This window comes from Hermetia illucens, chromosome 1 (assembly GCF_905115235.1).
Source record: "Hermetia illucens chromosome 1, iHerIll2.2.curated.20191125, whole genome shotgun sequence".
NCBI lineage: Eukaryota > Metazoa > Arthropoda > Insecta > Diptera > Stratiomyidae > Hermetia > Hermetia illucens.
In genome coordinates this window covers 165,847,177-165,860,879 of record NC_051849.1, presented here as the reverse complement: position 1 = coordinate 165,860,879, position 13,703 = coordinate 165,847,177, and the positions used below count along the sequence as shown (strand labels likewise).

At 41.5% G+C, this 13,703-nt stretch overlaps 1 protein-coding gene across 1 annotated transcript; it reads left to right on the top strand.

Annotated features, from left to right (window-relative positions):
- Positions 1-4,490: 4,490 nt before the first annotated feature.
- On the top strand, positions 4,491-5,021 carry LOC119646555 (forkhead box protein G1-like). Its single transcript, XM_038047036.1, has one exon. It carries the CDS (start codon positions 4,491-4,493, stop codon positions 5,019-5,021), a length of 531 nt encoding a protein of 176 aa, XP_037902964.1.
- Positions 5,022-13,703: the final 8,682 nt, after the last annotated feature.

Sequence of the window (13,703 nt, the reverse complement as noted above, 5' to 3'; positions counted from 1 at the left end):
TAAAAGCCCTACTGGGGTTTTCATTTCCCATTTCTTAAGGGACAACAAAAGTGATACTTTGGTGATCCCAGGTTCTTTCATAAGGATTTTCACCTGCCGGCAGAAGTTCAAATTTCTCCACTCAGTTGCGTGGCACCCACATCAGGAATGTTTCCTTCATTCGGTCAAGTTTCGGTGACACCTGATGACAACTCCACACTAACTGGCTTGATATGTCGTTGTTGTTTAGTGCTGATAATGTCGCCCGACTGTTAGAACAGATTCGAATGGTACGACCCCCATTTTTGTCGCTGATATTCTTTTGGTTCCAATAAAATGGCATATATCTACGCCTGGAATATGGTTGCCATTTTTCCTAGGGGTCGGGCCAGTTTCATAATCGGTTTCCCCGAGAACACGCCTGCGCCCGATCTGCCCACTATGACTGACTCGTCGATGAAGATTATTAAGTCTGTAATCTGAAAAGACTCTTGGCTGTTTATCATCAAACACAATTCTGGAAACCATATGATCGGCCGGCATCAGAGCTACCGGATGTTTGTCAAGGAATTTCCAGATAGACACATGGTCGTATGATTCGTACCTTTCCAGGCTCTAATGGTATCGAGACTATATGCGTCGCTGGCTACTTTCCGTTTCACTTTCAAGCGAATGGGGGGTAAATTTATCATAGCCTTAAGTTCATTCGGCGTAGTATTCATTACTCTAGTAATACTTAGGCAACCAAGCCTCTCAATCTGCGTTTGCAGCTTCCTGTTGTTAGCAAATTTCAGTCTCGACCACCAGAAGATGCACGCATACATCAAAATAGGCTTTATTATGGATGTATACATCCAATGTATTCGTTTTGGTGAAAGCCCCCAGGTCTTAATGCACTAGGCACTCCTACAGCACCAGAGCAATCTGCAGGATTTCTGATACTGTTCAGGGATATGGTGCTTCCACGTTAACTCGGAGTGAAAATGTACTCATAAATACTTGACTATTTGGGCCAGCTGAATTTTCGCGCCTGCTAAGGTAGGCAGAGTATAACTGCCCCACCCCTGCGAATGGGGCACAATTGAAGCCACCTTCGATGTCCATGAATGCGCCTAAAGCGTATTTTTTTCAGACATCGCCTTTTCAATGTTTGCCATAAGTTCATGGAGTGCTGTCTTCGGGGATTTGCCTTTTTGGTAGGCGTGTTGGCTATAGGAAAGTGACCACTTAGGAATATGTGTACCCCTTATGAACCGATCTACTAGCCTTTCCTGTTCTTTCAGTGGAAAGGACGTTAGACTGATCGGTCGGAAGCTTTTTGCGTCCGTGTAGCTAGTTTGGAAATAAATATTACCTTCAGGTATCATCATCATCATCAACGGCGCAACAACCGGTATCCGGTCTAGGCCTGCCTTAATAAGGAACTCCAGACATCCCGGTTTTGCGCCGAGGTCCACCAATTCGATATCCTTAAAAGCTGTCTGGCGTCCTGGCCCACGCCATCGCTCCATCTTAGGCAGGGTCTGCCTCGTCTTCTTTTCCTACCATAGATATTGCCCTTATAGACTTTCCGGGTGGGATCATCTTCATCCATACGGATTAAGTGACCCGCCCACCGTAACCTATTGAGCCGGATTTTATCCACAACCGGACGGTCATGGTATCGCTCATAGATTTCGTCATTGTGTAGGCTACGGAATCGTCCATCCTCATGTAGGGGGCCAAAAATTCTTCGGAGGATTCTTCTCTCGAACGCGGCCAAGAGTTCGCAATTTTTCTTGCTAAGAACCCAAGTTTCCGAGGAATACATGAGGACTGGCAAGATCATAGTCTTGTACAGTAAGAGCTTTGACCCTATGGTGAGACGTTTCGAGCGGAACAGTCTTTGTAAGCTGAAGTAGGCTCTGTTGGCTGACAACAACCGTGCGCGGATTTCATCATCGTAGTTGTTATCGGTTGTGATTTTCGACCCTAGATAGGAGAAATTGTCAACGGTCTCAAAGTTGTATTCCCCTATCCTTATTCTTGTTCGTGCTTGTGTTCAGGTATGCCCGATATATATTCCGAATATGCAGAATCTATTCCCTTTATTACTAGAGCAGGAATTATGCTATCCGGACTTGCAGACTTGTATCTATGGAATGAATTAAATGACAATCTTACTTGCTCCAGTGATACAACTGTGCATGCCAGACTCCAGTCTCTCGGTTGAGGGCTGTATGCACCTGTCGACCCCCAGGTGAGATTTTGGGTGCTGGCTGGGAAGTGCACTTCAAGTAAAGGGTTTGCCGTTTCTTCATCGCTTTCTGTGTACCTCCCGTTCTGTAAACGTAAATAATCCAGATTCTGGCTACGTTCTTTAACAAGAATCCGCTTTAGCTTTGAGTTAGTCTCAACAGAGTTAGTCTCTTCTCAAAAGTGTCTCCATGATGATTATTTAGCCAATCTTATGATCTTCTTTAGAGCCTTCTGCGCCTCGTGATTCAAGCCAGCGGCTGATTCACGCTTGTAGTTTTCCTGTGTTTTGCAAATCCGAGTTCCACAGTGTTATTTTACCTTTCTTTGGCCTCTTGAATGGACAGCTTTCTTTGAAAGCATCTCTCTTGCTAGCTGTGATCATCTGGGTTGCCTTCTCAATTCCAGCAATGGATTTGATGCGATTCCCAAGGATCGTGACTTGGGCGCTCAGTTCTATTTCATTCGCCTCCCAACCTGTCTTCGGCGGATTCAGAAATGGAGTGGGTGGAGGTGGATCCATACCCATTACGAATTCAATACTTATGTGATCTGAGAGTGTGATATCGTGTGATACTCTCCATTCTCCGATCAGAGCCGCATTGTCAGGGGATGCCATCGTGATGTCGATGACCTTTCATCTGACCACGTTGAAGAATGTTGTGGATATATAGATGCGAATAGCAAAGGATTAGAAGCAAGTCATTTCAGTTCGACGAACCATCTAATGAAAAGCTTTATGCTCAACCGCTCCAAGGGGAGGTATTTTTTAGGATGACAGGTATATTTCTCAATGTTACTTCAGAAAATAACCTACGAATTGATTGGCCATTGATAAAATAGCACCTCTTCTAGCTTTCGTATTAAGTAAAGTATCGTACTGTTCGTTAGTAATCACCAGTTTCCTAACAAGTTTATTGGGATAATAATGGAATTATTTCACGGGGCTGAATTGAAACTATTATTGTAATTAGAACGAGTAGACATTTTCAGGATTCAAAGTTTACAAAAACTTAAAAGCTATACTTGCGGGAGTTGAAATTTCATCTATTCCAAACAATCATCTGCTACGACTGCGCAGATACCACATCCTATAAAACCATACCGAGGATGAATATATTCTTTTATTCTAAAATTGCACATCCGGATATCTGTCATAAGAAAGTATCATTTTTGAGTCACTAATAAGCGAGTTATGTATTCGAAAACAAAAACGTCTTTGTGGTGGATCTTAAGAAAAATGTTAAGCATTTGCATACAATGCAAACTGCAAACTCGGCAACTTTGGCAATGGTATTGAATTAAATATGTTTTTTTTGCATAAATGATATCAGGTTGTCCTAACTGGCAAATTTCGTCTACATAATTCATTTGAGCCTTTATAAAACGCTAGCAGCCCCTAGCACATATTTGCATACGATTAAAAATCTAACTATTTTCTGGCAATAATATCATACACGTACCTGAAATTTATTCCTCAAATTTAGAGTTAGAATGAATGTTTTTTCGAGAGTTCTGTCTGGAAATTCTGAAAATAATCCCTCATAATGAACAATTAGGTGCGAGAAAGTAATTAAAGGTGACATGGTTGCTGTTGACTAATATATTATTCCTTATGAATGTCAAAGGAAACGTGGAAGAGAAAGGCGAAAAAGTTAATTGTGGGTTCCTCCGGATTGTATGCTATGCATTGTCTCTGGTTGTTCAGCTGATGGGTTCGGCCAAGTTTAACTTTGAATGAATGGTTTTTCCAGAGTCTTGTCTGTAATTCTCCAAATTGATCTACTAAACTCTTATACGTGGTAATTAGGTGTAAAACTGAAAGTGAAATGATCGTCTTTGACTGCAATATTCTTCGCTGTTGACTTTTGAAGAAAGATTTGATTCCTGGAGATGATGGCGACAGAGGTAATTAAAAGGATAGTGATGCACTAGGGTTTGAAGAATTGTATACTACCTTCCGTTATTCAGATTCCGATGGCAAATATGTATATGCACATGCTGGTAAATGGCTAACTGATCGATAATCACGAAAATAGAAAGAGAAACAAAGCATACTCGTATCTGAATCTGATATGATGTTGCATTTGGTATATAAAGGACCACCTACGAAGCCGAAAATCATTCAATTCTAGCTCACTAGCGATCATCTCAACTAGTTAATAGAGCAATATTTCATTCAGACTCTTAAAAAAAAGTGTGCGACAATCAAAGTCATCCTAGATATAATTAATTTTGAGTGAATAGAGTAAACATTTTTAATTTAACGAATCAAAATGACATTTAATTCAAACTTTTCCATCCGCTCCATCCTTGGTGAAGAAGCTGAAGCAGCAAATGGGGATGCAGATAGGCCCAAATATTCATATGGTGCATTAATCATGATGGCTATGAAAGCGAATCCCAGTGGACGATTGACACTGGCGGAAATCTATGACTATATAAAAAACCACTTCGTATATTATAGGACATGCAGAACAGATTGGCAAAATGCTATTCGTAACAATTTGAGTCTGAGTGAACATTTCGTGAGACTTTCCCGTGAATGCGATGATCCTGGACGTGGAGGTTATTGGACTCTGTCTCCACAGTATCAACAATTGTTCGTTGGAGATGACACAGGAAGACTGCGCCAACCTCCAGTTCCTCCAGCACCTCCGATCAACTGCAATTACGTACCCATGCCTGGGATTCAAGATCCTGCATATCAATATAGATATTATGGTGTTCCTGCATGTAAGTGCTATGAAATGGTGGTACCTGCTCTGCAATTGCAGCAAATGTATTTCAATATGCAGCAACTCTAGCGATGCAAATGACATGTCAATCTAAGTTAGTACATAAAATATGATTTAGTTAAAAATAGACATAATTAGAGTAAAACTGTCAATAAGTTAAGGAAAGCACTGTAAAGAGTATAAATCTGAATAGCATATTATTAAAAAATATTTTACCAAAATTACAAAGCATTTCGTTTTATTCTGCCATTTGTTTATGCCATTTGCGATAATACACCACAAAATATTAAAGAAAGTGGAATAAACCTTCTTCAAAGCCCAATTGCGACATGACTATGTGAAATGTGGCATGATATGGTAATTATAGCTATCCTGGATACAACTAGGGCGTCCGAAAGTGCTGATGAGCCTTGTACTATAGTGATGGTCTCGATTACTCACTCTGGCCGCGATAAGTCCAGTTGCATGTATACTGCAAAATCAACTTGAATGGTTCAATGATAATATTCACCAAAAGAAAATGCGGCGAAAGTTATGCAAAGTGGTATTTTAAGGAATTGGTTAAATTATATTTACGTGGCAGGTTGACGATAACCTCAGCAATGGTCTGAAGGGGTTTTTCTACTAAAAATCTTGTCACTTAAAAAAAAAATTGAATGAAAAACGGAATTTTTTGAAATTTCGTATATGAACTTATTGTTGTCCTCAGAATAAACAAGTCTGAAAACCGGAAACTGGACGCTTCATGTGAAAGGTTTTGTGTATTCCTTTTATAAATACATTTGTTTTTGCATTGGTCCTTATTAGTAACTAGCATGTTATATATACATATATTAGGTGAAAATATCCACTTTCAAGTGATATTGACATTCAAAGTCTTTAATTTGCACAGAAGTGACAACTTTAACCTGTTACAACTTTGTTAGTGATAGTGGGAATTACACGAAACTTGGTAGGATTATAGCTTCCATTACTGCAAAATTTCTTGATGCTAGAATATTTCTTCTGCAGTAAATTACTAAAAATTATAGTAATTTACTATTACTAACTTTATTTGAAAGGATATTGGTATGGAGGATATTTCGGATCGTAGGCACCATATAGTGGCCTCTTGATTTTTTGGATCTTGTGAGTTGGATCCGTTTAAGAGATCAGCATTTTTGACACCCCGCACTCTCCACCTTTCCAACAAATGTTAAAACTAAGAGCGGCTTCGGGAAATACTAATCGAGACCTTTCATTTGATACCCCAAATGACTATTTTTGGTAAAAAAAATTTTTCACCCTTCTTTTGCATGTACGGGGACTCCCGTTAAATTCGATGTAAAAGGATGTAACGCACTCTATGCACGATTGTCCACAATTCCACCCCTTCCACCAAATTTGGTGCCAATCGCTATATCCGTCTCCGAGAAAATTGCGTGTGACAGACAGACAGATAGACAGACGGAGAGACAGACAGCGGACAGCCAGCCAGACAATAAACTGATTTTAATAAGGTTTCGTTTTACACAGAACTCTAGAAAGGTAGAATTTTGAACTTAATTCTCAGGTCCAGAAATTTAAACAAAAAAATGTAAAAAGAGTTAGGAAACAGAAAGCTCAACACTTCTGATATGAAAGGTTTTGTGCATTTCTTAGATGGAAATATTTGTGTAGATATTTGTACCATTTGTACCATTTGCATCCAGCACGTAATATATATGCAAATATTATGTCACGATTCTTATTTTAGTGTGATACTGACATTCAAAATCTTAGAATTTAGATTGAAGCGTCGAATTTGATTTGATGCGCCAATTTCCATATTACAGCCTTATATTACAGCCTATATTACTGCGACTGATTTTCGGATGAATTTTTTCAACAATCGGTGCAAGCCCATAACGATTGCGGATATTCTCATTTCGGATGTAATTAAAACGTGTCACGCCACTCATCTAGCGCAACATTTTCGTCTCCATTGCCGCAAGACGCCATTCATTGTCTTTTATAGTAGGCCAACATTCAGAACCATAGAGAGCGACCGGACGGAGACGGACGACATTGCGGTACGTTCGTTGATACGTCGATCACAAAGAACACCAGTTGTGGAACGCCACTTCATCTAGGTTGCGTTAATGTGTGAAGCAATTTCATAACAGAGTTCTCCATTGGCTGAGAACGTTGATCCCAGATATTTAAATCACTCAATTCTGGGCAGATCACTGCCGCTGACCGTGATTGTGCCTGATTCATTCCATTTTTTGACAAGTTGCTATTAGATACCAGCAAAACATCATCTACAAAGCATCTCCTGGCACTAACTGCTGTCGTAAAGCATACCAGATGAGTTCGTGTGGCACATGGTCAAACGCTTTCTCTAGATCCAGAAATGCAATGTAAAGAGGGCGATGCTTCTAACGGTGTTTTTTCATGAGTAACCGTGCAACATGTATTGCGTCAGTAGTACCGCAGTCCTTGACAAATCCGATTTGATTCGCGGTTATTTTAACGGTTGTCAAGAATACATTCAACTTCAACTTCATGGTACTGGACTACCTCGGTGGTAATTTCTTGCCAGTCAGATGGTGTTCTTCGGTCCTGAATAACCGGATTAAAGAATTCACTGAGTCATAATGTTGAGTGCCAGCTCTTCGTTTTCCAGGGCTCAGATGTGATGTCGTCAGGTCCTGTGGCTTTCTCCGATCTCATTCGTTTTATTGTTTCCTCGACTTCAATTGCCCTGACAGTTAAGTCCTTGAGGGTTTAACGTAAGCACCTGTCTTGTGACTTAATCCCACGGTCTTCTTAAGACACGGATTGATTTTGTGAGCACAATCAGAGCCCCGCGGGGACAAGCAACAACGGTACCAGTCTATACCAAGTGCATAGCTTAGCAGTCATACTGGTGGATGCAAGACTCTCTTCTCGTCTTTATGGCCAAGATCAAAGTGTAGTTGCCCTGACAGTTAAGCCCATGAGTGTTTTACGTAGGTACCTGTCATGGAGACTTAATCCTACGGTCCTCTTCAGACACGGATTGATTTTGTGACCACAATCAGAGCCCCGCTGAGACAAGCAACAACTTTACCAGTCTATACTAAGTGCATGGCTTAGCATTCATACTGGTGGATTACCTAAATCTTTACCGAACTAAGGAGTACGGCCACCCGTGTTGAAACGCAACACCACGCCGAACCCCGAAGGTCTCTTTTCGCTTGAGCATAACCACAACCACCATGAAACTCCCACTAAGGGGGCCAACCGCAAATAACCGAGCTGTACTCACATACAACGGAAGTTCACCCGAAGTATGAGAGTCCAGGGGCTTTCCCGGTTCCCTTGCTACCAGTATACCGCTGGTAAGGTTTCGTGACCAATTTGTCACTTCAGATGAGTCCCCGTGCAGACTCGGGTCTGATCGCCCTGATTAGGCCTTTGGAGCATTCGCCTACTGCATCACGGCCGGCAAACCAAAGTGAGTATAGCGTCTCCCGGTGCCACCACTATGGAGGTTCTCCTCGGCCACTTGGTCTTGGTTTGGCCGACAGGGTTCCCGCCCCATCTTTCTCACCGCCACTTCTGAGCACCAGTTGGCCTGACAGGTGGATCTGATCCAAATGTCGGCAATGATTGTGGAAGTGAAGGATGAGCAAATTCTTCAGTTGAAATCTGCTCGATATATTCTCGCCATCTATCTGTCACGACTCGACAGCTGGTAAGCAAAGTACCGTTCTTGTCATTAACGCAACAGACGTATTCAATATCCTGTGTACTCCGTTACGGCCTTTAGCAAGTCAATACAGATCTCTCTCGCCATCCCGAGTGTCCAGTTTATCGGAAAGATTTTTTTGACAGCGACTGCTTTCTTTGCTTCCCGGTTGGCATTCTTATAAATTTATCAGTTGGCCAGTGTATTATCGTCGAGAAATTTATGGTAGAGGCGTTTCTTTTCACGGACCTTCATTTCAACATCGTCATCCAAAGCCAAGTATCTCGGTTGATGTGCCGCTTACCCGGCTTGGTGACTCCGAGGATTGCAGAGATCGCCTTGCGGATCGTGTCTTTCATTTGGTTCCATGATTCTTCCACATTCGTAGTAGTCGGTAATCGTGTGAATCAGATGATTTCTTCTTTCTTCTCACCAAATCGCCACCATTTAATGCACCGCGGGCTAGTGCGTTCCTCACGCTGTTTTATCGGTGGCTTAATTCAACGGCCGATGTTGAGATGCGATGGTCTCATAGGGAACGGTTTTGCAATCAGTCACAGTGGTAAAATGTTGGCGTCTTATGAGAATATAGTCGACTTGCGATTTACTGTTCCCACTATAAAATGTAGGAAGATGAGACAATCGGTTAAGAACTATGTATTCATAAATACAAGGTCGTGGGTGTCTGCAAAATCAGTTACATAATGTAAATTTTGCCTTTGCTTTTTATTTTGAAAATATCTTCCACTCTTTATAGACCTTCGGTGAAGGAAAGTATCACTGCTGAGTGAGGTTTCCTTGAGCTTTACTTAGCATACATAAGTTTGGTATCTTGTGCAGTTTGCTGTGCGACTATAAGTTTGAATTAGGTCTGCTGTTTCTATGGTACAAGAAAGGGCATGCTTAGTTTAGACAAGGTTCACTTAACGCTAAAACAACAGATTGTGTGTTGTATTGCACTAAAGCCATATGAAGCGAGAATCTAGCCCCCATCGGAGGAATAGTAATCGGTTTATATATCGGGCAGCATGTAACTGCCACGGTTAAGTTATTGGTACTCTAAAGTCAGTAGAAGGCCGGCCCCATTCAAGAGCACATTAGTCATCCAACAGTCATCCAGCAATGCAAAATCTTTCTTCCAGCACAAATGTCAAAATGCTTTGAGGAACCCACCTCAAACTTTTGATGAGCACGGGAATGCAATCGAAACGGCCTCTATCTATGGTACCGGTAAATCTATCGGCCTTGTCCCAAAAGAGCATTACAAGACCTGGTTAACTGCGGAAACGTTGTGACGGGTCGATGACTGTAAGGAGCTGAGAGTTATGCTGGTGACTGCAAAAGTGTAGCGAAGTCTGCCAAGATTTTGACACGGTATACCACATTATGAACGGTAGGCTTCTTATCCACAATGACGACCAGTTAAAGTGATGGAAGGAGCACCTTATAACGATTCTAAATCCTATTACATATGGTGATGTTGCACCTCGTGTTCTTGATACGACAAACTCGGTGAATTGTAGATATGAACGGCTCCTCCAAACAGAAACGAAATTATCTTCGCTATTAACGCGCTTAGGCCGAACAAACCCTCCGTTCTTAACGGCCTGCCTGAGGGAACTACTCCGCACTGCGCTTGCAGTTTCTGCAAAAGTGTTCTTTTTATTTAGTTTAGGTCCTGATCTGACCTGCTCTTCATTAATTTCGAGAAAGCTTTAAAGAGCATCAACAGGGAGTTTATCTGAAGTGTTCCCATACATCTTATCCGCATTCACTGTTTTCTCTGAAATGCCGAAATGGAACTATCTTGTCATAAAATTAAAATAAGTTTGAATAGCTTCAATGTACTTTTTCTATGTTGATATATACAAGCAGCAGATAAAAAATAACCGCCGGAAGCACTTAGCTTTCATTAGCTCATATTTGCAGCATGTGATGGGAGCATTCATTCCAAATACCCGCGCACATGTTAATAAGAAAATGAAATTGGCAGCAGCAGAGGCTAATATCTCCATTGCAAGTTATGCCGTGCAATGACAACCAACTACCTCTGAATAGTCGACGGGAATATCACACCAGCGATATGTGCCGCCGAAGAAGGAAAAGTGAAGGCAAGATTCTCTAAAAGTCGTGTTGTGAGTTGAAGCACATTATCAAAAACCAACAAAGGTGGTATGATCGCGACTTTTTCGTAAGAGGATAGTAATGGTCTCTTTCCACATGCTAGGGAAACGTTGACTCTTGAGACTGCTTTTAAAAATTAGGAAGGGAAGTAAACGGATTGTATTGAATAGCTCCTAACAAGAAAAAATTTGGAAACCCATCAGGACCCGGTTCACATTTCGCAAAAAGACTTTCACCAAGTTATTTTGCTAAGTGACGAGGTATCTCAAGACAATTCGACATCAACAACGGTCTAGACAAGGGGATGCTTTTTAGCCTGGCCCTGGAAAAAGTGATCCGTGATGCTGAGGTAAATGCAAGAGGTACAATCCTCTTTAAGTCCACCCAACTTCTGGGCTATGCTGACGATATCGACATCATGGGAAGAACGACCCGAGACGTACAAACTGCCTTCATCCAGATCGAGCAGGCGATGATTGGCGCGAGATCTTGGGCTGCACATCAATGAAGGCAAGACAAAGTATATGGCGGGAACGTCAGAACCGAAAACCAACCAACCATCAACATAAAACCGCACTGGTCAAACGGGAAGAACGAGGATAGGAAAATGCAACTATGAGACCGTTGATAATTTCTCCTATCTAGGGTTGAAAATCACAACCGATAACAGCTACGATGATGAAATCCGCGCAAGGTTGTTGTCAGCCAACAGAGACTATTTCAGTTTATAAAAACTGTTCCGTTCAAAACGTCTCACCATAGGGTCAAAGCTCTTACTGTACAAGACAATGATCTTGTCAGAATACATGAGTATTCCTCAGAGGCTTGCGTTCTTAGCAAGCAGAATTGCGAACTCTTGGCCGCGTTCGAGAGACGAATCCTCTGAAGAATTTTTGGCTCCCTACATGAGGATGGACGATTCCGTAGCCTACACAATCTATGAGCGATACCATGACCGTCCGGTTGTGGATAAAATTCGGCTCAATAGGTTACAGTAGGCGGGTCACTTAATCCGTGTGGATGAGAATGATCCAGCCCGGAAAGTCTATAAGGGCAATATTGATGGTAGAAAAAGAAGACGATGCAGACATTGCCTAAGATGAAGCGACGGTGTTGGTCATGATGCCAGACAGCTTTTAGGGATATCGAATTGGTGGACCTCGGCGCAAAACCGGAATGTCTGCAGTTCCTTATTAAGGCAGACTTAGACCGGATACCGGTTGTTGCGCCGTTGATGATGATGATGATGATCGTAACAAGCTCCATGTCCATGTAGGTATATGCATAAAGATACCTGCATATCGTCACCGAATCCATCGTGTGCCGAATCAGACCTTTTATAGCACTCATGAAGTATTAAAGACAATTTTGCGACTAAAAACGAATAAGGTTAAAAGGCAGTGGAAAAATTAAAGATTGGCGGCTTTCTCAGTCGAAAGGAAAAGGTAGACGCTTCTCCTATAAGAGGTTGATGAAATTATGAGGAACCGGCCTCGATCATATAACATAACTAAAGAGTCATTACAATACAGCAACAGAGAAGGGGGCAGGATGGCGTAATAACATATTCAAGTCGATCAAGGAAACAGTAATCTAACCTGGGACAATTGCAAGTAAATTTCCTCAAATAATGCCTCAAGTCATACGGGAAAGCGTCACTCGAGGGTACCCAAGTGGTTTCAAAACTACACAATGAATAATACGTGGCTTTTTACCGTAAAACAAATGCTTGGAAAGTTATCGTTCCGAACAATGCCTTCTATCAAGTGTTCACCGACTTCAAACAAACGCACTGCGACCACTTCTTCTTAGAAAAGTATCACGGTTAATCTTTCCTTGCTGGCACGAATTGCAAATAGCAAGCAAGGGATGAGCTTGATCCAATGCTCTTCAACTTGACCCTCGAAAAAAATATAAGAGAAATCTCTGCTGATAACTAAAGATACGTTACGCTCAAAATCAACATGAGTATTAGTGTAGGACTGTGATATCAACACCTTGTTCTTCGTGGTAAGGAAACCTATATATTTGAGTAGTAAGTTATTCCGCCTGTTATGGAAATAGCATGCTGGTGTTAAGTTCCAACAAAGGAGGAGGGTTTGAGGCAATTAATTATTCGAGTACTATTCTCAGTAAAAAAATCCTGGTCGGGAAAATTGAGAAGAAAGTAGTGGTGGATGCCAACTTAGTCGGAACAACTTCACCATCCTGCATTCTAGTCACCACTCTTCGTCATTGCAATTGACTTGGTCCTTTGAGATGGAGGTTTAGAGCGATGGGCTTTCAAAACGGCATCCACCAAAATACGAAACATTATATACAGGAACAGGATGAAAAACCTCAGAACATCAGGACAGGATTGGTACCACAGAAACGACCGCGCCATCTAATCAATGATATGAATGGCTATGCTCTGTCAAAGACCTACCGAATAAAAATGGTTGTAAGATAACTGACATGAGATCACACAATCTTGAAAAGTGTAAAGCTATCAGGAAAACGTGGCTTTGGAGTCATCTTCAACGGAATTTAAAGCAAATACTATTAACTTCGAACCTATACACGAAAGATTGTGTCCGTTTCGCATCAGAGCAGACTGTTTTAATATTTAACTTGTCAACATGGTGACCCGATTGAAGAAGGAAAAAGCCGAAGTCAAAGAAAAATTTTACGATTGCCTCTGAATGACGATTGCTCGGTAATTTTAGCACCGCGAAAATGATAGGACACATTGAGGAATGTCCAAGGGGTACAGTCTCCATAATATATCAAATGGCAACAGCCAACCCCTCACTGATTTGTTAAACTTAATCATAAAGTTGACATGTTTCCCACCCAAGCGCCTCCATAAAACGCATTACCGTCAATCAGATGGACCACCAGCATTTCGACATGAGATCAGACGAGCTAAAAACATATGCTACATATTAAAA

Coding starts and splice junctions, on each gene's coding strand:
- LOC119646555 (XM_038047036.1), top strand. CDS start 4,491: ATGACATTTAATTCAAACTTTTCCATCCGCTCCATCCTTGGTGAAGAA.